At 41.3% G+C, this 22,179-nt stretch overlaps 1 protein-coding gene across 10 annotated transcripts in view; it reads right to left on the reverse strand.

The window, feature by feature from the left end:
• Positions 1-22,179, reverse strand: part of LOC139988043 (dystrophin, isoforms A/C/F/G/H) — a 445,976-nt gene that overhangs the window by 65,823 nt on the left and 357,974 nt on the right. For all 10 annotated transcript variants that reach the window (XM_072004969.1, XM_072004970.1, XM_072004965.1 and 7 more), the window contains 2 exons: positions 11,510-11,654; positions 5,167-5,290 (listed from right to left, as the gene is read on the reverse strand). In XM_072004969.1, the coding sequence (XP_071861070.1) occupies positions 5,167-5,290; positions 11,510-11,654 (269 nt within the window). The remainder of the gene's footprint in view (positions 1-5,166; positions 5,291-11,509; positions 11,655-22,179) is intronic.

A 22,179-nucleotide genomic window follows, 5' to 3' on the forward strand; every position in this document is an offset into this window, starting at 1 on the left:
TCAACCAGAGTTACGTTTGAACTTTTTGTAACACCACCGATCGACACAAATAAACGAACGTGGTCTCTAGGACGAATCGTTATAGCGAGTCATACAGTCGAATAACGAGCGTAGAGTTGAACAGTAGCATTGAGAGAGCAACGATTACGACCAGCATATTCTATTTCTGTACTTGTATTTAAAGTGATTTTTTTTTACAATTTTATCATTCGTCTCTTTAACACGTTCGTCGCCACGTCGCACATATCTATGCGACGGGTATACTTCCGTGGGGACCCCGTCACCAAAGTATGGTGACGCTCTTCTTTTTCGAGTTAATTAAATATATAGAATATACAACATAAAAATATTAAAAACACATTATACCATACTTTTTATTAATTTGTATTCTGGATAATATATTACATTATTCCATATCGCATGGTATTCGTTAAAACATTCCAAACACATTTGGGGTGACGTTGGGCACTTCGAACAATAGTTATAGACTCTGTCATCGCTACTCTCCTCACTTTCAAATATATATTCACGCTGTTTACTGAACATTTTGAGGATGAAAAAATCACTGATGTACGTCTCACAAGTGTGCTTCTCGACTAAACGAAAGATCTGAGATATCTGCCATGAAATCCCTTGGAATATTCTACCTGGAAAGCTTTCTACATTTCAGAAATAAATAATCTTTTCTTTACAATGAATCGAAGGCGATAAACAATGAATCGAAGGGGATAAACGATGAATTCCTGCTTGTCACTCTATTTACATTCTGCGTACCGGCGGTCGGATTTGGGCCTCGCAGGAAACTTAGCCGAATCACGCTGGGCGACGAACGTGTTAATAAACCAACACGTACATAATAATTCGCTTCAGTTATGTAGAACTAGTATAGAAAAGAATTTTTTAAGTGTTAATTCTCGTTTAATTTGATCGATTCTTTTAATCTTCTAGTTCGCAGCCGACGTTACTATTTAGTTGGAGATCCTCCAAGCATAGTATTCAGAAACATTGTGCAGTGCATAGTAAAGACGACGACATCGATAGGTTGGTAGAAAATCGTATTCGGAGAACGCGATTGAAAAGTCGAAACAGGTAGCAACATGGTCTAAATCAGGACGATCGCGGATCGCTAAAGAGACATCACCACGAGAAAAACACCTGGAAACTATTTTCACCGAATCGAATTAGGCGGTCGTGTTCTTCATCGGTAAGCCATCCATTCAACAGTTGCCACATTCGATTTCCGGTCACGTACACCCTCGTTTTTCTCACTTTTCTCTCTTTTTTTTATTTTTTATTTTTTTCTCTCCGTTCTATAGACTCGTATTCCACCGACAGCTTTCATCCCTCGATGCTTTCTGTTCGGTCATTTCCCACTTGGCTGTTGTTTCAGAAACTGACCACTGAGTTTATGTAATTCCTCTTTCTCCTTTGAACAAATTCTCCGCTTTGTTAGACGATAATTAATATCAAGTTATCTTTCTGCAGTCTACCAGAAAGCTTAATGCAATATTTGCAAAGCAAAATGTTTATTCTGATATTTAACGTATAAAACTAATCGTAAATTCTTCTTTTCGATAAAGAGAAAGAGACAACAAAGGGAAATTTGAACACTTGCGAAATTAGAATTACAATGATTCAACGACAGCGAGGTTTTAGCGATTTTACTTCTACCGAAAACACATCTCTTTCCTTGCGAAAATATAAATCCAAACGCAGAGTTTTCACAAAATACGTTAGAAGAAGAGAAACGGAGCGCTGCAAACCGTTTCTAAAGATCCATCTATCAAACAGCGTTCCCAGCCACACACACAATCAGTTCAGTGCCTTCTATTCTCGAAACGAATGACCAGAAAATTTCCCATCCATCAATCGTGATAGGTAAGAGCTCCCAATCCGTTCAAGACGTTCGCGTTATGTTACACAAGCTTGCTGCCATGCTAGCAACACGTATGATCGTGTTCAATGTAAGTTAATCAACAAGAAGAGTAGAAAAAGATAGATAGTTAGAGAGAAGAAGAAGCGACACGGAGAATGTCACGAAGCTGCGGATTCTGGATTCGATCGGAAACATCGGATCAGCGCCTCCTGTGCAAAGACAACCAGCGTTCGCTCGGTGCACGATTTCGGTCGCTCGACAGGCAGTCACGTTCGATGAAACGTGCACGGCATCGAGCAGTCTCGGGCGTTGTCGTAACGTCAATAAATTTCAACCGATATAACACGCCGCATCGCAGCACACCGACACAGATCGTGCAACCAGCTCCTTGCTATCGAGTTGCCAGTTGGCCAGCTGCACGGATTTGGCCCGTGAAATCGAATCGAATCGAATAAGGGATCGAAGCGAAGCTCAGTGTTTCGCCGACTCAGAATCGCTATTCGCAATTTGTAACCTGCTATCGGTCCTTTACGCGCCATCGTCGATGATTTTTGAGACGTCGATAAAGAGTCAGAGAAATATACGCTGCTCGTGTATGATCGAAATTATCGGATTTCGAACTGTGTATTATAAAAAGCATGAAAATGAAATCGCGATGTTTGTGAAATTCTTTGTTTCGAGTTTGGAAAGTAGAAGCAGGAAAGAGTATTGATATTACAAAGCGAGTAACGTTTCCCTGAGAAACTTTGGCAAGTTCTGGGTTAGAGTTTCCGATCTCCTGCGGGACGACTCTTCCAAACCTTACAAGTTTCACCAGTTACCGGGTACTTCGATACTTGTAACTCGATTGATACAGTCTCGCGGTTTCCCCGAGTGGTTTTCGTTAGCATTGACCGCGGAACTTTTCGTTTCGACGTTCGAACACCGAGAAACTGCATTATTCATCGTTTAACGGTATCGAACTATTCTATCGGAGAATCGAGATGTTCGACTCGGATGGAATTTACATGTATTTTTCTTTTTTTTTTTTTTTTTTTCTTTCTTTAAGAAGTTAATTTACAGGAGGAACAATTAAGGAAGAACGAGGGACCGTGTTCTTGCGTTGTTCCAACGAGAATAAAAATGAGAAACGTAGTCTTTTGTTTGGCAGACACAGTACCAGGACGGTGGCGTTTGTTTCGTTCGCTTAATAGACGAGCCTCATTTTCTGGCAAGAACTCTGCTGAATCCTTCTCGGTCAAATAACCATAAATTCCGTGTTTCACGTTTCTTAATAATCCCGGTTTCGAGAGGGTGGAATTATCTAAATGAAATATTCAAGAGGGACCACGGTTACACGTCCGCCGCGGTTATTGTACGTGAAAGCCGGTGACAAGAACGAATGAAGCTCGTTTCCAAGGGCCGCTCTTGTTCCGTTGGCTTAAGTAAAAGGTGGAAAAAACGAGGAAGCGAAAGAGAAAACTTCTCGTATTTTATCAGCCCACTTAACAATCCCCTTCATTCCGCCGCGACAAACTGCCGCGAGGAGCCGCCCTTTGAAGCTACAACTTTAATCAATTTTACCCTCTTTTACTCCATCCTGCTTTTAATCCTGTACGTTCTGCCTCCAAAACAGAGTACTCGATGCTCGTCGATGAATTAGGTCCTCGTTTGTTTCTAACTCTATCGACAGAGAAGTCAATTTCCTTCGATTTTTTGTTCAATTTATTTCGCTGAAGATGATTAGAGGAATGCAAATTTTTTTACCATTCAACCTTTCGCTTATTTCTAATAATTCTTTTGAATAATTTCAGGTTATAATTTTCCAAACGTACAAAGCAAGCACAGGTCAACGCACCCTAGAACGGGCGATTCTTAACGTCCCAAAAGCCTCTCTCTCTCTCTCCTTTTTTTCCTCTCGTTATTCGGATTCGAGCTTACGACGAAAAGTCTGAATTCTTCTGGACCAGATCGGTCTCCTTTTTCGCTCCTTTTCGTGGCTAATTGGTATGAAAAATAGCGGGAAGAAGAATGCCAGGAATTATTGGAATTGAAAGCTCTGCCGCGCCTCTTAATTACTAGGCCTGCACGCTATTGGCGAATTCAGTCGCGCATTCCGGACCAGTTCCGAGGAAACTAACGAACGTACTTGGCCGACTTTCTCTACACTTTCGCCAAAACTTTCGTCCCGTACATTTCGTTCATTACATTCATCGCTTATCATCATTTTTCTGAACAGTTCTTTTTTTTATCGTGAATTGCTTTGGTCGCGACGTATTCTCGTTGCGAAGATGGAAATTTCGTTAACGAGAAATATCGTTCAAGACACGCGTAAAAATTGCCTATAGCGATATTCCTATTGATAAAATTTAATTTTCTAAATAATATTGCAAAGTTATTGCTACTGGTTTCTTTAACTCGAATACTTGGAATACACGAACGGTGAATTAAGTTTCTTTCTTTTCTTATAAATTTCTTTATTCAGGACAGTTCTTGGCTCAGAAAAGAGAAGGGGGAGGACCGTTTAATTTCAACGACTAATTTCGTTTACTGAACCTTTCATTTAAATCGGTAACTAGGGCTGTTAAACTCGGCTTCACAAAGCTTTACTCGGCTTTACGAAGTCTTTAAACAGCTTTAAGAGACTCGAACTTGGTTATTTCTCCGAGTGCTTATAAAGCGTTCAAACACATTTCTTCGCAGGTTCGATATTAATTAGGAGCAACACAATTACTTTTTATTAATTGGATCTTTAATATTTCGATATTACTCGTGAACTTCTTGATCCAAGTTCTAATTACGAACTGGACGATGTTGTAATTAAAAATAATCACGTTTTCAGATTAATTAGCTTTGATGTTGTTTAAAAGTATCTTATAAGAGGGTCTGCGATCTATTTAAGAAGATTTGTAATTATATCGAGATACTTCGAAGTTCAAACGCTTCTCGATTACACTAAACTTTTGTAACACGTCGTATTTTGTAATTAATCGTTCTCAATCGTATCTTTCTACGCCAATTGCAAATGTTTCAATCGATGATTTCGGCAGAAAAATGGTACAAGTGTACATTTTTATAAAAAAATGTCTTTTTGTCTTTTTAAGTCTACCTGTACAATTTCTAAAACCTACGATTCTTCTATTATAATAAAATTTGCTTCTCGTTGCTTACGTTGATACTTGGTTCATCTTGCGCAATAATTTTACCAGCCGATGACATTAACGAATCGACACGTGACAAATTGCAATACAAATGTCATTACGTAACTTATACGCTAATAGTTGTATGCAATGCAAATATCACAAACTCACCTTCAGAATCCGAAGTGTCAGACAGCGGTGGTTCGTTGGCGATGTACTGACGGCCACTCAGCAGGTTGTTCTCGACGATCGGTCGTTTGTCTTCGAGCTGCCTCCTGAAGCCGCGATGATCATCCTGCAACGCGCAAGAAAACGTCCACGTGAGAAGGAAGCATTCACGCCCGAGTTGTTCGTCGCTCGCTCGTACACTCGACGAGGTAAGTAGGCTAATTCGCGAAGCTTTAAACGGCAACGTCGAGAGCAACGGCAGAGCCATCGACGTCGTCTACATTTCGTCGCGTGCATTCGTAATTTCGTTTGACAAGACATCGTCGTGACGGCACGCGTCGCGCTGACGATTCCGCACCGCGAGCGACTAACGAGGAGACGAAAGAAGAAAAAAAGAAGGACGAAGAAAATGAGCTGCAACTTTCACGATATCGCGTAGCCTGACGGCTTCTCGTTAACGAGATTATCCTTTGCTCTCGCTTCCGCGAGCCTCGAGAAAATTTAGACACCGAAACACGGTTTTTTGCCGTGCGTTCCTCCGCTCGCTTCTATCTCGTTGGAAACGGCAACCAGCGATTTTTCCCCCACTTCTCGAGCACGGCCTCTTTTCTTTCGTACACTCTTTCCTTCCATCGTCGCCGGACTGGCAACACCGAGAGAGGGTGTGTCTTTCGAACAGCACGCGAACGGCTCCTTTCAAACGACTCGGAATAATTTACCTACTTTCGTTGTTGCGACAACTGCAGATCCGCCTACGTACACACATACGCGCACGCATAGTGAGATCCTTCAGCTTCCGGAGGGACGACGATGAAACGGTGCGTTATTAGCGCCGATTTAAACCTTCGTGTTTTCGCTTAGTCCCTCGCGGAATTATTTCGGCTGATGCGAAATTGCGGTTACGCGCATCTCCCAACGTTTCTTTCGCGAATGCTTCTCCTTTTCATTTCTATTTGTATTTACCTTTCACTCGGCGTTTAAACTCGTTTAACGTGCCGTCCCACTAGCAAAGGTATCGTAGGTGTGTAGATTAATCGTTCCGGGGAATGAAATTTCTATATTTCTTACGAATCTCAAACTCTGGGCAACTCGTTTTTTAATTAGAAAAATATTATCGCGAAAAATATTGGTACGTCGGTTATTTTAATTTTCTCTATCGTCGCTGTGGAATAAAATTCTTTTTCCCCGCGAGAAAAGCGTCTCTAATTCCTTATTTTCGATAAACACGATAAAATCATAAATATGGACACGCATATTGGCCGAAAGTATCACGTCCACGTGGAAAGTTATACAGCAACGCGTAATAACGAGCGAAGAAGCGGTCCATTTCCCTCGTTTCTCTGCTATTCAAGGAGATTTCTTTTAGCTTTGCATTTTTTGCCTCTTTCAATTTCTTGTTTTCGTTCTCTTCTTCAAAGTGAATTTCATACATTATTGTTCGTATTCTATTAAACCGTCATCCTCGAAATCATTGTTATTCAAGCGTATTCTACTTGCACGAATCCACGAATCCTACGGTATTATAGTGTTTCAACGATTCGAGTCTAGAAACGAATATACAGAAGCTAAATAGTTGACGAAGGATTTCGCGGCGAAATAAGGTCGATTTGTTAGCAACGAAATCGAGAACAACTAAAACGTCGTTCGTTTAATTGAGCCACTAGACGTTTTCTAATTGGCCACGCCGAGATAATCGCCTTATCGTATTGGTTATCGGAATGACGGGTTAATTACGCAGGGTGCATCGTAGCGACGTATTCAGCGAGAGAGTAGCAGCACGTTGCATTCAATGTTGAGGGATTTCCATCATTGAAACGAGCATCGTCTATTTCACGAGGTCGTTAAAAAGCGTAATGATCGTTTCGTTCGTCTGTGTGCGCGCGTGAATACATGCCTCGTCCTCCCATCTAAATTTATAGATAACGATAGAAAATGGGCCAATTTTATAGCCACTTAAACTTATTTCCACCACTCTAACAATAGAACGTCTGCCGATGTGAACCATCGATTTCGATGAAACATACGCACAATGTGGATTTTATGTTACAGACTTCTGGCAAGCTTAACCGATCTTCCATTAAACAAGGAGATAATTTTGCAATATATATGTATATTCTAGCATTGTACAAAATTCTTACATCATCCACGTTACTGGTTTTAAAATGGCAATTGAATATACACACTTTCGAAAAACGTTTTCACGCGTTGTTATTATAAGAAGGATTTTAACGCAGTAGAAAGTAACGTCGCGTATTGTGCAACGAGTATCTGGATTTAATCAGCGGCACGTTATGTGAAAGAATTTGCGTCATCGTCGTACGATGATCGAAGAACGATGAGAGGAATAAAGTGGTATACAACATTGCATGATATTAAAAAATGGTATTGGTATCATAGAAGAACAATATTAAAAAATTATCATCCAAAAGAATTGTTGGTAAAATACAAATTTTGAATCTTATTTTGGATCAATTCATTGCGAACTTTAAAATATAATGCTCGCTATGACCTACTGGTAGAACGAGAGAAACACCAAGTATTTTTATATTCATCTCTCAAGGCAAAATATGTCCATTTGCTAAATAGTGCAAGACTTTTACGCAACGCTGTACTAAAGAGACGAACATTAAAAACGTCGTGGCGCATCTCGGAATACGCAAGTGAAACTTTCCTAGACGCACGATTAATTCTCGATAATTCGAGAAATATCGGTAATTAAAGAAACTCGGATTTGCCAGGATGGCCCGGAGAAATGGTAGCTCTTTGGCGCGTTCGCGATCGATACGCTCGTTGAAATCAATTCCGAGCTGCGATAATCGTCGTTTCGTGGCCCGATAATCGTCCCCCGTCGCGGCTATTCCTTTTTGCCAGTCGTGTGTTCGATCGATTTCGCGTTAAGCAGCGCGATTCTGAGCCGGATCGTTACGTCCGAACAACGACGACCCGTTTACGACGAAACCGCGTTTTACGTATGCGCCATTCGAGGTGAGTCGTCGCCGATTTCACGCACGAATACGGTACGATAAAACAAGCCGCCGATACGTTGCGTGCCACACACAGCTATCGATTCCACGTTCCTCGATCGTCTAATGAATTCCATTCACGAACACGTATACCAGCGCCTGACATTTTCAGCCGATCCGATACTTCGTCACACGTGTTATTCGTCGTTTGAGCTATTTTGAGATACGAAGTGGACATTTGGTAGCAAAGGAATATCGAAGAATCTTATTTGGATGGATTTTAGGGGATGAATCGCTGCGTGTAAGTGCTGTTTAATTCATGCTGCATAATGTATAGTGTATTATACGTCGTACTCAATGAATAGTATAGTATATGATGAATTCTGGATAGTACACAATGCATAGTGCACGGTACATTATTCAGGATTCACGACGCCAAGTGCATAGTGCAAGATATATTGTGCAGAGAACCAAATACAAGGTTTGGAGTGTAGATTTTAGAGCGAATAGGTTCAAAGTACAGGATGATGGCCACCGATGTGTGATCGTGCACGGTACACCTTTGAAATATTTCAAATTTCACTTAGTCGTGAATAAATATATATTCTTAAAAACGTATGTAATCAAGTATCATAGAGAGGACTGAGAAACGTGGTTTTACGCATCAGTCTATCGCTATTTCTATTAAAACAGCGCGCTCTGCGTTCTATAAACCATATTGCAATGAAAACGAGCTATCTGTGAGGCCACAGTCTTACATAAAGCCGTGGCGCCAGGTGACGCCTCATAATTTGCATAAATTATTGCGCCGCGTCGTTCGTTTATGCGCAATTATTTGTGTGCGAATTAGAACGACATCCGCGAAGCCATATCGCGGAAATTCCGGCATTACGTTGCCCACTGTATTGTTAAACTACTATCCGGTAACGGAGAGTTCTCGTTCTATTTACTCCTGGCACGGTCATTAGTCGGCTGCATTTGCCTCTCCCTTGGGTCTTCTCGCGGTAGCGTTAGTTTGCGACTTAAAATTACGCGTTGCTGCCCGTGAAATACTCGAGTACCGCGAAACTCGACGATTTTCGACAGTTCGACGCATCTTGCAAGCCGATTTCTGAAGATCGAAAGAAAAATGGTACGCTTGGAATCGAAATCGACTGAAAGTGAAATCGATGAACGAAACGAGAACTTCGATCCTACTCGCAAACAGCCTGGCAAACAATTACAACCGAGCGCGGGACACAATGAAATTTCCTCGTTTCACAGCGCAGCAACTGCCGGAGTGGCATTTTGGTATTTCGAACGTCGCACGGTGTGTACAGATAGTGCACGCGTGGCAGCTGTATATCGCTTCGTCGATAATGACGTCGATTCGGCGTTCAAGACATTTAAAAAAGAGCGTTTGAACCAACGAATCTATAAACGGTGCTTTAAACGACGATTTTTTTAATTTCTCCACAATATGATAACAAATGAATTATTTGATCTTTGAAATACGAAATATGAGATTCGAGATTTGCGAAAACTTGCAAATTTGAAGCTTAAAATAAGATATTCCTAACTTTAAGTCTTTAACTCTCGCTATACGAAGATACATGGTATTGTGTGCCGATCTTTTTTGAATTTCATGCATAGCAAATGCGACATCGGTGTATCGCGTATCCCTGAAACTCGCTTATATTGTTTGTACCACCTGTATGCTGCGATCTTTTTGCCCTAACCCTCTGTTTGTCGTCCCTATGTACAGACCGAACTAACTGATATTCGCGTGGAATACATTACGCTTTGAAATCGTTTGGATGACATTTGAGAACGTTGGTGTTCACATGCATAGAATTCTTTGTTACATGGCTACTGTTTTAACGATACCTTATGCTGGTACGCTTATGAAAGCTCTCCCTGATGATACTACGCCCTTGAAAAATAGAACAAAAAAAAAAAGAAAAACACGAAGAGTAAAAAGATGATAAAAATCCGACGATTCAAATTACATCACGTTTGATCCTCCAAGTAGCAAGTTACGAGGGAAAACCCTTCGAGATAATCATTTCCAGGGTAACATCTCCGGATCCAGCTGCTTGCAAGCCTCGTGCAACAACCGTATCCGACGCTAGTGACCCTCTCTTCCCCGCATCAATCTCAAAATACACGCTCATCAATCAGTACCATCGTAGGATCCCTCATCTCGATTCCAACGGTTGAAATTGCCCCCGGAAACTAGCCTGTTAAACGATCCATCGCGACTTACTTTATCGCCTACGGTAATTAGCAGTCTCCCGTTCGCGGCTTTCAATCGATACTGTCTCGGGGATCGAGCTTATTTATTCGCCCCCGTAATCGACCGACCTCGTTAAACCCGGATATTCAACGGATTGAAAACGCCCGCCACGCGTTCCACGAGTCTCGAAACTCTTGTTCCCGATTAATATCCGGCCGATTAGGGCTTCGGTTCGCGATAAGTAGAGGCGCAGGTGTCGTCCGTCGATGACTGTTCGTGAGCGGGATCGCGGTACATGCACCTTATCATCCCTGTACACTCGCAGCTCGGTAACATGCACGTTCTAATCTGGATTAGTCCGAGCTAGTCCGTCTTTGTGCGTGGAAACTGGGCCGCCGGGGGTGGTTCGTGCTCTGGCCATCTCCTTCTCCTCCCCTACCTCCGAACCCCTTTCGGTCGACGACGCGTGCCCCTTTGCTTGTCGGTGTCCACGCACACAGCGCGACCCTAATTGCGTCATTTTCGTGTAATCCAGTCCATTCCAGTAGGTTACGGGGCACGTTTCAAGGTACACGAGCCTATTTGCCTCGACAAGATCGCTTCCGGCTCAAGATGGGCTTCCGGCTCAAGGTGGATTTCAAGGTATCCTTGGATACTATATGCTAATACTTTGAAAACCGTCGGGAATAACTCGATCTTGATACAGTTTACAGGTACTGATCGAGTTATGTTTTAATCGGAATTTGTTTTTTACCAGAAACGAAACAAGGTAGGAGATTCTTAAGGAGTATGTCACATCTAAGGGGTTCGGTGATCCGAGTTTTTAATTTATTGCTTTCGTAATCAGTAGGACTTGATTTGAGTAGCGAGTTTCAGATCTTCGTTATTGCGGGTCACTAGAAGTATGCGGATATTTGTCATTCTTGTCCAGATATATCGTGATTAGAATTTATCGAGATTGTAGAAACTGTTGATAATAATCATCTGTGTGTATATTTTAACCAAGAAAAATGATATAAATGTAAGATTCTTAAGATTGGAACAGACCTACGAAATTCGCGATGAAGTACGATATAGTCCATAATGATCCCAAGTTTCTCGATGATAATTTAAGCACAAGGGATGATGGTTTCGTAAGATGAAAGAGTAACAATTGTAAAATACTTACTTCTTGCTTCTGCAAAGCGGCCACGTCTCCACAGACAGGTCCCAAACCGGTAAGTTCGGTGTCTTTTCTGATCACCCATTCGATGAGTTCACGCAAAGACAATAGAAGAGCGTTCCAGTGTTCCGTATTGCTTTCTAATCGATTTCTGCAACAACAAAGAGGAGAGAAACGTTACAATTGCGGTGCAAAAAAATGTCTCGATATTGAAACCGAAACTTCCAATGTGAAAAACACAGTGAATCCCGCAGGGAGGTGTCCATCAGGGTCGAACTCGTGCAGGCTGTGCATAACTAATGCAGCATCTGCGAGAACGACGCGGAGGAAGCACATGTCTGGCCGTAAATACTGATAAGGGGTGAGTAGAGACGCGTCATAGGGTAAAGAAGTATTTATTCTCCGGAGAAAGTGAAAGAAAGCGAGAAAATGAAAGAGGTCGGTGATGAATGGGAGGGAGAGGGACGTCTGCGTGGGTGGAGCGCAAGAAAAGCGGTGCTTGATGGGAAGGGGGGAAGATATTCAAGGTGAACTATGAAACCGAAAATAGATAGCACAATGAACGAAAAGAAGAAACGAAGAAAATTGTGAAAACGTCGCCCGAGAAAGAAAACCTAAGAACAATAGGAAGAACGCAATTAAATGTAACGCACAAAGCGGGATAAAATAAACGAACGTTCAAAAGAGAGGTTAAGATACCTGTCCGCTTTATCCGAGACGTAAGAGAAACAATGAAAAATAAGAAATACTCGAGGCAAATTTAGCGAGAACAAAGCGATCGCGGAAACTTATCAAATCGAAAAAGTTGCAGTGCAGTAAGACAGGAAGAGAAATGAACGTTAACGTAAGTATATGCCAGTAAGAAAAAGAAGAAGAAGAAGAAGAAGAAGAAGAAAAAGAAGAAGAAGAAGCGTCGGAAAAAGTAAGAAAGAAGGGGAGGAATAACGCGAGGTGGTTATTGTAGTTGACGGAACGTAAGGGATAGACAAAATAGGCAACCGGAATGAATAAGAAGAAGAATGGAAGAAATAGAAGGGATTGAAAGGGAGGAAAGATCGAAGGATGAGAGGTGGCTGGCAAGGGCAGGGCAGGAAAGATGGCGCTCGGGATTTAGATTTATATTCCGCCATTGTTGTACCGTCGTCGACTGGAGCAGTCTCTCACACCCTTAACAACCAACTCCTGTCTTCCCATCCCAGTCGCGCACAACCCTCCTTTTCATCCACGAAAGCCACGGACCCGTCGTCTGGTATCGCGAAGGAACAGACCCGCGGCCGGATATATTGCAGTTATTGTAACGTCGATGAAAGTCCTGCGGAATTCCGCGACGTAGCTGTATACTTCCGCCGATCCGACCATACCGTTTCTATATGTATATATATATCTTTAGAAATATGTACCACGTCGAAAGGTATTGTGCCTTCTTCTCTCGCGAGATAAGGAAACCGGGATATATCGTCCGGACTATGGTGAATACCTGTAAGAAGGATAGTTGGTCTGTGTGTTTCCCCTTTTCCCAACGCGGGCAAGACCGATGCCGAACAGAAATTTGACCGATGCGAATTTATCTTGACGTTGAACAGGACTCCCGTTGAAAACAAGCCATTATTCCGAGATCGATGGTTTTAGTTTCTCGACAGCGGTTTCATTCCTTTCAGAAGCCTCGAGATGGAGTTTCGTCTTTATCGATATCACGCTGATGGGATTTGTGTCGTAGACAAAGAGGTTTCTTGTTTGATCGGTTAAACTAAGTCGGCTTGAAATCACCGGTAATCATTGGACGAACAACCGAGTCGGTTAAACAGAACTGAAGAAGGGCGGTAAGAAATTCCAGCATCCTTTATAATCCTACAGATTATTACCTATCCAAACTTTACCGAGATAATTGAAGAGACTCGAAAGATTTCATCGATCACTCGGATATTAAACTACCCCATTTCCTGATCCTATCTAAACAAACTAACCGCGCCATCGTTCGGTTGATCGAGCGATCGTCTGAAACAGCACGGATTTGCAAAAACCGACGTGCTGATTTTCCTCGGATGATCCTCCCACTGGAAACAAATAGCCGTGCGCTGGATCGATACCGAACGATGTCGGCTGTTTAACCGGCGCTGTCGCTCAACGATTAATTGCTTCAAGTTTGGTGCTGCTTGATTACCACAGAATGCAAGTAAGACCGCTATGGAAAGAGAAAGAGAGAGAGAGAGAGAGAGAGAGAGAGAGAGAGAGAGCACAGACTTTTTCGGGTTAATGGAACATCAACGTAATCCGTGTTTGCATTAGAACATTGCAGTCACGAAAAATAGTTCTTGGAGAACGTCCATTTGCGCGGTCGTCTTGCGATTGACACGAACAGAAGGGACCTTTAACGTAGACGGTATACTTCACGTTCGTGCGATCGCATTTCAATTGGATAGGTCCACGAATACCAGAGCAGAGGCCGTGTTCCATAGATATACGTTGAATACACTCCTTTTACTCGATCTCCGCGACGTACCGACCTAATGTAACATAAATCACTAAGAAATTCTGCCAGCGAACAGCAACCCGACAAGAAAACGTTTTCTATTCTGCTCCAAGCGAACAGAATTCTTTCAGGGGACCATCGTATTCGCGCGATAATTTACTTTCAGTTCGATTCCAGGCGAAATATCGACGATATCGTCACGACCAACGTTTTTCTCATATCGGGAACCATCTCTATCATTTTCGTTGATCGCAAGGAATCAACCAATTTTTTGATATTTCCGTGATATTTGCCTTGGGAAACTCGAAACTTGAAACAGTGAGTCTAATTTAACTTTTTAACACGTTCAATATCCCGGAGACCGAAATTAGAAAATCCGCTATATTCGTAATTTCACCTTTAATATTACAGTGACGATACGTTAAATTCACCACGAAGCACTTAAATAGTTTCGTTCGTTTATTAAAATATACGCGTTTATTAGAACGCGTTGAAACAAGCGCGGCACTTTATTTATTACTGTGCGCAAGACGCAATTTCATCAGGCAGCGAACGCGTTAATCAAATTTCCTCGTTGTCCATGCTACGAATCGCTGCGATTTAAATTTCCTGGAATGAAAAATAATTTCCTGACAAATTTTCAGATTGCGTTCGATGAAAACGTGAAAAGTATCGACGTAGCCTAGAAATGTAGAAAAGAGAATGGCGAGTGGGACACGGCGAGGATAAAGAGTCGGATTGGATTGGGGAACTTCGAACGATAACGCGGTACAGAGCACGGAACTTTTGATTACGGCTCGATTTTGCGCGCGAGCGGACATTCGGAATAATTAAAACGACGAAACGGATGGCAACAAAATGCCCATGAAGGGGCTCCGACACAGCCATCAGACCGATTTCAGATAAGCCGGCTTCCGCCATCAAGGCCGCTGAATTTTCATTTTTTTCTCTTCTTTCTCTCTGTATTTTCTCTCTCTCTCTCTCTCTCTCTCTCTCTCTCTCTCTGTGCCTTTTTTTCGAAAACTTGCCGTGGGAAGCGTCACAGCTAATCCCTCGCATTAACGAATCCCATTAAAAAAAAAATTTTGTCGCACTCGTTCTTCCTAAATCTCTGCGTCATGTTTTTGCGAGAGAGGATAATGTTCATCCTCGTTACGATTTAACGGAGAGCTAACTCGCGGATTGATGAAAGAAGAACGGGAGTTGAAAGGTGAAATCGATGCACCGTCGAAGATACTTTGAGATTCTTTGATGGATAGTTATTAATAACTGTCTTGGGAGCTATATTTTCGCTTTGAATATATGAAAGGACGTTAAGAAGTAATAGCGTACGAGCCTTCTAGAAATAAAAATGGTTCAAGCTTTAATCGAGCTCCGCCTTTGAGCATAATTTCTCCATAAATGCAACTGTACAGTACGATCGTGCATGTTTCCCGTAGAAGCGTATTATATTCTGTTTTCCAACGTAATTGGTTTCTCGTATTATTTCTTGTATATGTATAAAATCAGATTATAAAAAAGCCAACGTGGCTTTTGAGATCCGAGAAGAAGCGTATCTTCATTAAGATTCGTAACTGGGATCGAGTGGAAGAATTGAAGAATTTATAGAAGTACTCGAATGCGATCAAGTTCGAAGAAACTTGGAATACCCCGCGAAACGAGCAAACTCGTTTACGATGTTTTCCAAACACCTGCGGAAATTAACGAGGTTTCGGTATAATTTACGGGTACAATGGGGATTATGAGTTAACGCAGATTTCAGAATCGCACAAAGAGACTCTTTCGCTGTATCGCTTCCAGTTTGAATCGAACTTTTAAAGCGAGTTCAGATAACGGTAGTAATAAATTAAAAAAGGAAAGAATTAAGTCTCGCACAAAGCGTGCAACAACTCTTAACTTAGATAAGACAGACGGACAATAGCGAGCATTACGGTTGAATACACGATAAGACGATTGAATATAAAGATTCAACACAAGTATCTTCCATCCATTTCTTTTGATGCAAGCTTTATACTTTAGTCATCGGGAGTTCATTTCCAAGAGATAAATTTCAATTTACAATTTCCTTCCTTCTATTTGCTCTCAACTTTCTTTCAATTTTTATCCAGAATTCTTGTCCGTACGTTTCACCCTGCTATCGAAATCATCTCGTACTTTACACTTAGGGAAAGAGAGGGTTTGCCAGCGCGATCTCACGAACCCATTGACAGATCGCGGCGTGCAGACGTCCCAGTAATCGACTCTTCTCGCAGAGAGGCGGAAGAGACGTTGGAAGAGGGGTTGAGGTCCGCTCGACAAAGCCTTTTGATCTATCACCTCGTCGCTGCTGGTTCTTCCTTGGCGTTTTCCATCGAGACTCCTCGTGGTCTCGTACCCGTTCTACCGGTTAACGCAATAAAGTCGGCAAATGGAATTGCCGCGAACGGGCGGAGCGTTATAATTCAACTCCGGGGAACAATTTACCGGCACAATTCCAATCTGAGCAAGGTCGACCCACTGCCACCACCGCCACCGCGCAAAACCGATCCAAACTTTCGCGATAAACAACAACAATGCGACTGTACGCGTACCAGTTCCGCGATCCTTCGCCAACCATCACTTCCGGTAACTCTGCGGACCACCACCTGCGAACTTCCTTTAAACGCGCTGATCGCTCTCTTACGCCGGATCTTTGCGACCACCACGAGATTTCGTTCTCTCGAAGCTTGTTTCTTCGAGAACGTCTTCCGTCTGAGAAACGTTCTTCCTTTGAATTAATCCCTTGTCCTACGATATCGGATTTCGCCTCTGATTCAGCAGGAACAGGCTGTATTTGCAAGAAAATTTAGTTACAAGTATAGCTTTCGATTGAATTCTTTAGTTAGCATGGATAATGTTAAGAATATGAATAATAAATACGTCGAGACGATATTTCTTTTTATGTCGTAAACGTATTTACAATAAGTTTCTGATAAACCCCGATAGACAAAAGTTTTATACAGACTGTATTTAACGTGTCGTAAGTTTAGGATGAACGCGAGGAGTCGGTTATTACTTGCTTCGTCACGTATCCCTAAGAATATTCCCTCTTCAAAGTATTCTTTTTTTATAGCTATTGAATTTCACTAAAATTTTTCCACTCGTAAATCACAATTTATTGCCTGGAATAATAAACAATATAAATCGCGACTCGTAACTACGATTTCATATCGCGAATAATTTTCGTCGTAGGAAAAATAGCGGACGGTTTTTTGATCGACCGTCATCGTTCCATTAACTCGTAAAATATAACGTACAACGCGAAGCCATGGTCGTCAGCGACTTTTTATCCCGAGCTTTAAAATTTATATTTACACGAGCCACCCCGTGGCGTTCTATTTAATCGCTAACCGCGATACCTACAATTTTTCCAATTTCACAGTTCGCGTATCGGTTAAGCTAACTTTATTTCTTGCCAAGTTTCCCCGCGCAGCGGGTAGTTTCTTATGGTCGTCGATCCGCCGATATCGAAAAGAGAGGCTGAAACGCGGTCGAGGGTCGGTTTAACAGACACCACCGAGCGAACTTTAAATAAAATTAACCCTCGTGCCGCCTATCAGCTCCTAACACGGTCTACGACCACCCTAATGGCGGCACAATCATGCCGTTTTATGGTGTGTGGCGTTATACGCCCGATAAAGTTGCCCCTGTGCCGAAATCCGGTCGCTTTACGCGGCTTTTCGATTTAATAACTGGCCTTCTCTGCAAATTGTCGTAAATATCCAAAGCAAGTAAGGTGGATTAGATTCCGCTGATAAATGGAATTTCGAAATCGTTTAACTCCGATAGGCTGTCGTAACTGAAAATACATGGCAACTTAAATTTTTTATTTAAATTAATCCACTTCTTAAATTAAACTACAACTGGATTGTAGACGATCGCAACGGATTGGATCGGATTTGAGTTAGATCACTTAATTTTAGAATATTTCTCTTCAAGATATCGCAATAAATTGAGTGGTTTTGATGATACAAATTTCACGGAAAATACGTTTATTTTTACCGCAGAGATTGTCTAAGGTTTGAACACGAACGGAGCTTGCTGCGAAGAATCAATTTGTATTTCGTATGTTACGCGATAAATCTTTGTCACGTAAAATATAGAATACGGAGCAAAATTAAGTAATCGCATCTCCAAATTATTGTATACGAGTTACTTCAACGTACATAGCCCCGAGATACGATTTAAAGATCGAAAGATCAATAAAATTACGATACAAGCAGAATTAAATATTTAGAGCTACAAGAAATAAGATTAATAGCATCGCGATGCTATTGTTGACAGACGTTTACGTTAAATCACGCGTAATAGCGTTTGAAAGGTGTTGAAGTGATCGCCACTTGTAAGAAAACTCTACGTCTGGTCTTCGGTTTCCTCAAGCGCCGAGGCCATCGATAGCGCATAGACAAAAGAATGCGTCGATGACAGACCATAAGCGGTACACGTGCGACGTTGGCTTCGGGGTTCTTTCAGTCTTAGGGTAACATTGCTAGCGTGCGGATCTGGACCAGCTTACATTGTATTCCACACTTTGTACTTTAATATTCACAATATATATATATACTTACAATACCTTACAATTTACAAACATCATTTAATCTTAACATCAAATAATCTTAACAAAAGGTTAATGCCGTCTCCACGAATCAACGCTATATCGTCAAAATACGAGACCGTGTGCTAAAATTATGTTTGGATACGCGTGTTTGAAAAATGAAGAGAAGGATGACTCGATCGAAGATTTTCTGAAAATGGTGGTATTATGTTGCTATATGGTAAGTGGATGAAATTACTGCATTATATTTGACGCATTGTATCGTTAGGTAAGAGCTAAGTGGTTTTGAACGAGTGAAATCTCGACAATAGGGTTACGAGCTTTCCGTCGATTGAAATGTTGCAACAATTTTTGTATCGCGATTAATTAGCGAAGGTAGAACTGTATAGAATAGCGTTCGTAGAAAAGATTAGAAGAGTCAAACATCGAAATATCTTGAAAATTTCATCAAGAATATTTATCTGTTTGTGTAAGATTAAGTTATCTTAACTACGAAAAACAATACTATTGTTATTACAAATCAGACAGAGTATATTGGTTTCGTTTGTGCTCGATATACCCCGCAGCGAACCAATAGAATTATTAGTACAGTGTATGTCTGTTCCAGACTTTGTTTTAGGTTCAACGTGACTCGATAAGCTTTCAATTCATTTCATTCACAAACTATGGGTTACCCACGATCTAAATTTCCTCAAACACTGTCAGTGAAACGAATATATATATATATATATATAGATGAACGAATCTTCCTCGAAATCACGCATCTCCGTTAATATTAGAAATAAATAGGAGCCTTTCATCTACAAAAAAAGAAGAATCATAGATTGGCAATTTCCATTATTCAGTATCACATAGTAATAATTAAAATGGAAGATTGGACGAATGAATTCCACGATTTAAAAAATCCCCCGACTTTCAATTCTTCGTATAAGAAAATCAAGCGACGAATATTATTCTCCGTATGTACCATCAAAGACCAAATAGCTTGCAGCATCGACAAACCAAATCGAAAGTCAACACAGGCTCTCACGATTAATCGTCCGAGTCCGACTCTCATTAGCCTGTACACCTGGGCCGATATTTCGCCTTCAAGTGCGTTCTCTGACCGGATAGCCAGCATTAGTGGCGTAGTATCGATTATATCATGGCCACAGGGATCGATCAATTGTGAACGATGCTGATAGAAGGCCGAATTCATTCGGACGAGCTCGCGCGCTTTTCTAATGAGCACGCAAATATCTCTGTTTACCGACATCCTTTCTCTGTCTGCGTTTAACACGACACCACTAATTCGCCTTTTCCCAATCGTCATCGGTCATGTTGATTTGTATCCGACTGTACCGGATCGATAATCGACCGATCACACCGTGGGACACCGTTTCATGTCGACGCGCGCCTGCCGTATTTATAATCCGAATAATTTATTGAAAGTCGTTTAATCGAACGATTAATGCGCTCAGGCCGCGCTCTGATGGCCGTTTCACTCGTATTTTTCCAGACTTTTTTTATCCCCGTTTTATAGACCCAATGGATAATTCGATGATCGAAGCGATTAATTTCTGTGGAATGGTTAATCAGTCGCGCAGAATCCTATTATTGTCTTCATAATGAAGATTCACCGTCTGGAATGGCTTAATCTGGCTTGTTTGCTTCACGATAATCTGAGAATCGCGGTCGATCGTTAATACATATATCGAATTTGTTACGTATTATGTGAAAACTGTTATACACCGATATTAGAAGAAAATTATAAAAGCTCGTTCAATGTTTCGACGATGTTACTGCCTTTTTATTCCACGTTCAAATTCAACGTAACAATTAAACTTTTAATTGATTAATTTAAAGAGAAATGGCTATCCCGAAAGAATTTTACACGGCGTGCATGATATTATGTAAATAAAATAAACTTAATTTGTAAGTAGCTTATAATAATCGTCTCGGATTAACGTATCTGAATAAACACGTAACTACAAGAAATAGAAAAGACGTGAAAAGTTTTCGCCACTTATACAACAGTACACGTATCTACGACTTTAATTGATTAATTTACAGAGAAATGGCTATCCCGAAAGAATTTTACACGGCGTGCATGATATTATGTAAATAAAATAAACTTAATTTGTAAGTAGCTTATAATAATCGTCTCGGATTAACGTATCTGAATAAACACGTAACTACAAGAAATAGAAAAGACGTGAAAAGTTTTCGCCACTTATACAACAGTACACGTATCTACGACTTTAATTGATTAATTTAAAGAGAAATGGCTATCCCGAAAGAATTTTACACGGCGTGCATGATATTATGTAAATAAAATAAACTTAATTTGCAAGTAGCTTATAATAATCGTCTCGGATTAACGTATCTGAATAAACACGTAACTACAAGAAATAGAAAAGACGTGAAAAGTTTTCGCCACTTATACAACAGTACACGTATCTACGACAAAGTTGTGTACGAGATTCAATCACGGTGGCAATTTTATCTTCGACTCGAAGCGTCGTAAGAAAAGAAAAAAGGCGTGGCAGAAAGAAACGCAATCCCCTTGCCGGCAGGCATCCGTCTTCTTTGTCTTCTCTACACCACGCGTTTTAAATATTGAATTAAAAATCTTAAGATTGCGACGACCCAGTGACCAAACATCGCAGTGACTCCGATAACGCGAATGGTTCCTTTGTTCCGAGAGAAACTCATTTCAGATCTTCCTTTGAACCATCGAGATCTCACCTCCAGGCAGACCCATTCTTTCATTTTTTATCAACGCGACTACCTCGTTGCTTTTGCTTTAAAGCCGCGCCCGCGCATTTTCAAGAGTCGAAGACATCGTTTCTTCGCACGTACCGATATCAGATTCTTTTTATGGACTAACCGAGCGAAACGTATCTCGAGATAATCGCCTTCAACGCGACTACGCGTGAAAATGTCACTTCGGAGGGACGTCGATCGTCTTTCGTCCACGAAACACGTACAAACCTGGAGGGATCCGGTGCTCGTACGATCTTCTGTTACGTCTTCAGTCTGATATAGAGATCGATACATCTAGAGGATGTCGTTTCTCGAATCGCCATTTCCCTCGGGAGAATCATCTATAAATGGACCCTTTTGTTTCCGCGAAAACCTGTTCCCTTCTGTTTCTGAGACTTCACTTTGCACGTCGGAAATTTCAGTTTGAGAAACAGGCCTATTGGTTTCTCTTGATGTTTGAAGATAGACCAAGCAGTGTGTCGCTAAATTGGATCTTTTTTTTTTGAGTCGGACTCTGGTAGTCAGTGGATGCACATTTTAACAAACTTTTGCTCTGACGAGAGAAGCATTTGTATAAATATACATGTTAGAACACACATCCACTGTAACTGCAGCCTTAGACCATTGGTGACGTGAATTATCCGATAATGGTAATTCAACTTTATTTAGTCAAAACTTATCGGGACATTTAGACAAATTCTACGTTTCGCGAAAAATCTTTCGATCCTTCTTCAATTTTATCAATCGTTGGGTCTGTTCGCTCGTCTATCATCAAAGGATTATGATCGTTTCGTAGTTACAGGAATCCCAACCATAGAATGCCACCAGTAAACAAATATGATCGTTCGATTATCGCGAAAATTCGTGTTTAAAGGAATTCGTGTCGAT

Source organism: Bombus fervidus, chromosome 6, assembly GCF_041682495.2.
Source record: "Bombus fervidus isolate BK054 chromosome 6, iyBomFerv1, whole genome shotgun sequence".
Classification (NCBI taxonomy): Eukaryota; Metazoa; Arthropoda; class Insecta; order Hymenoptera; family Apidae; genus Bombus; species Bombus fervidus.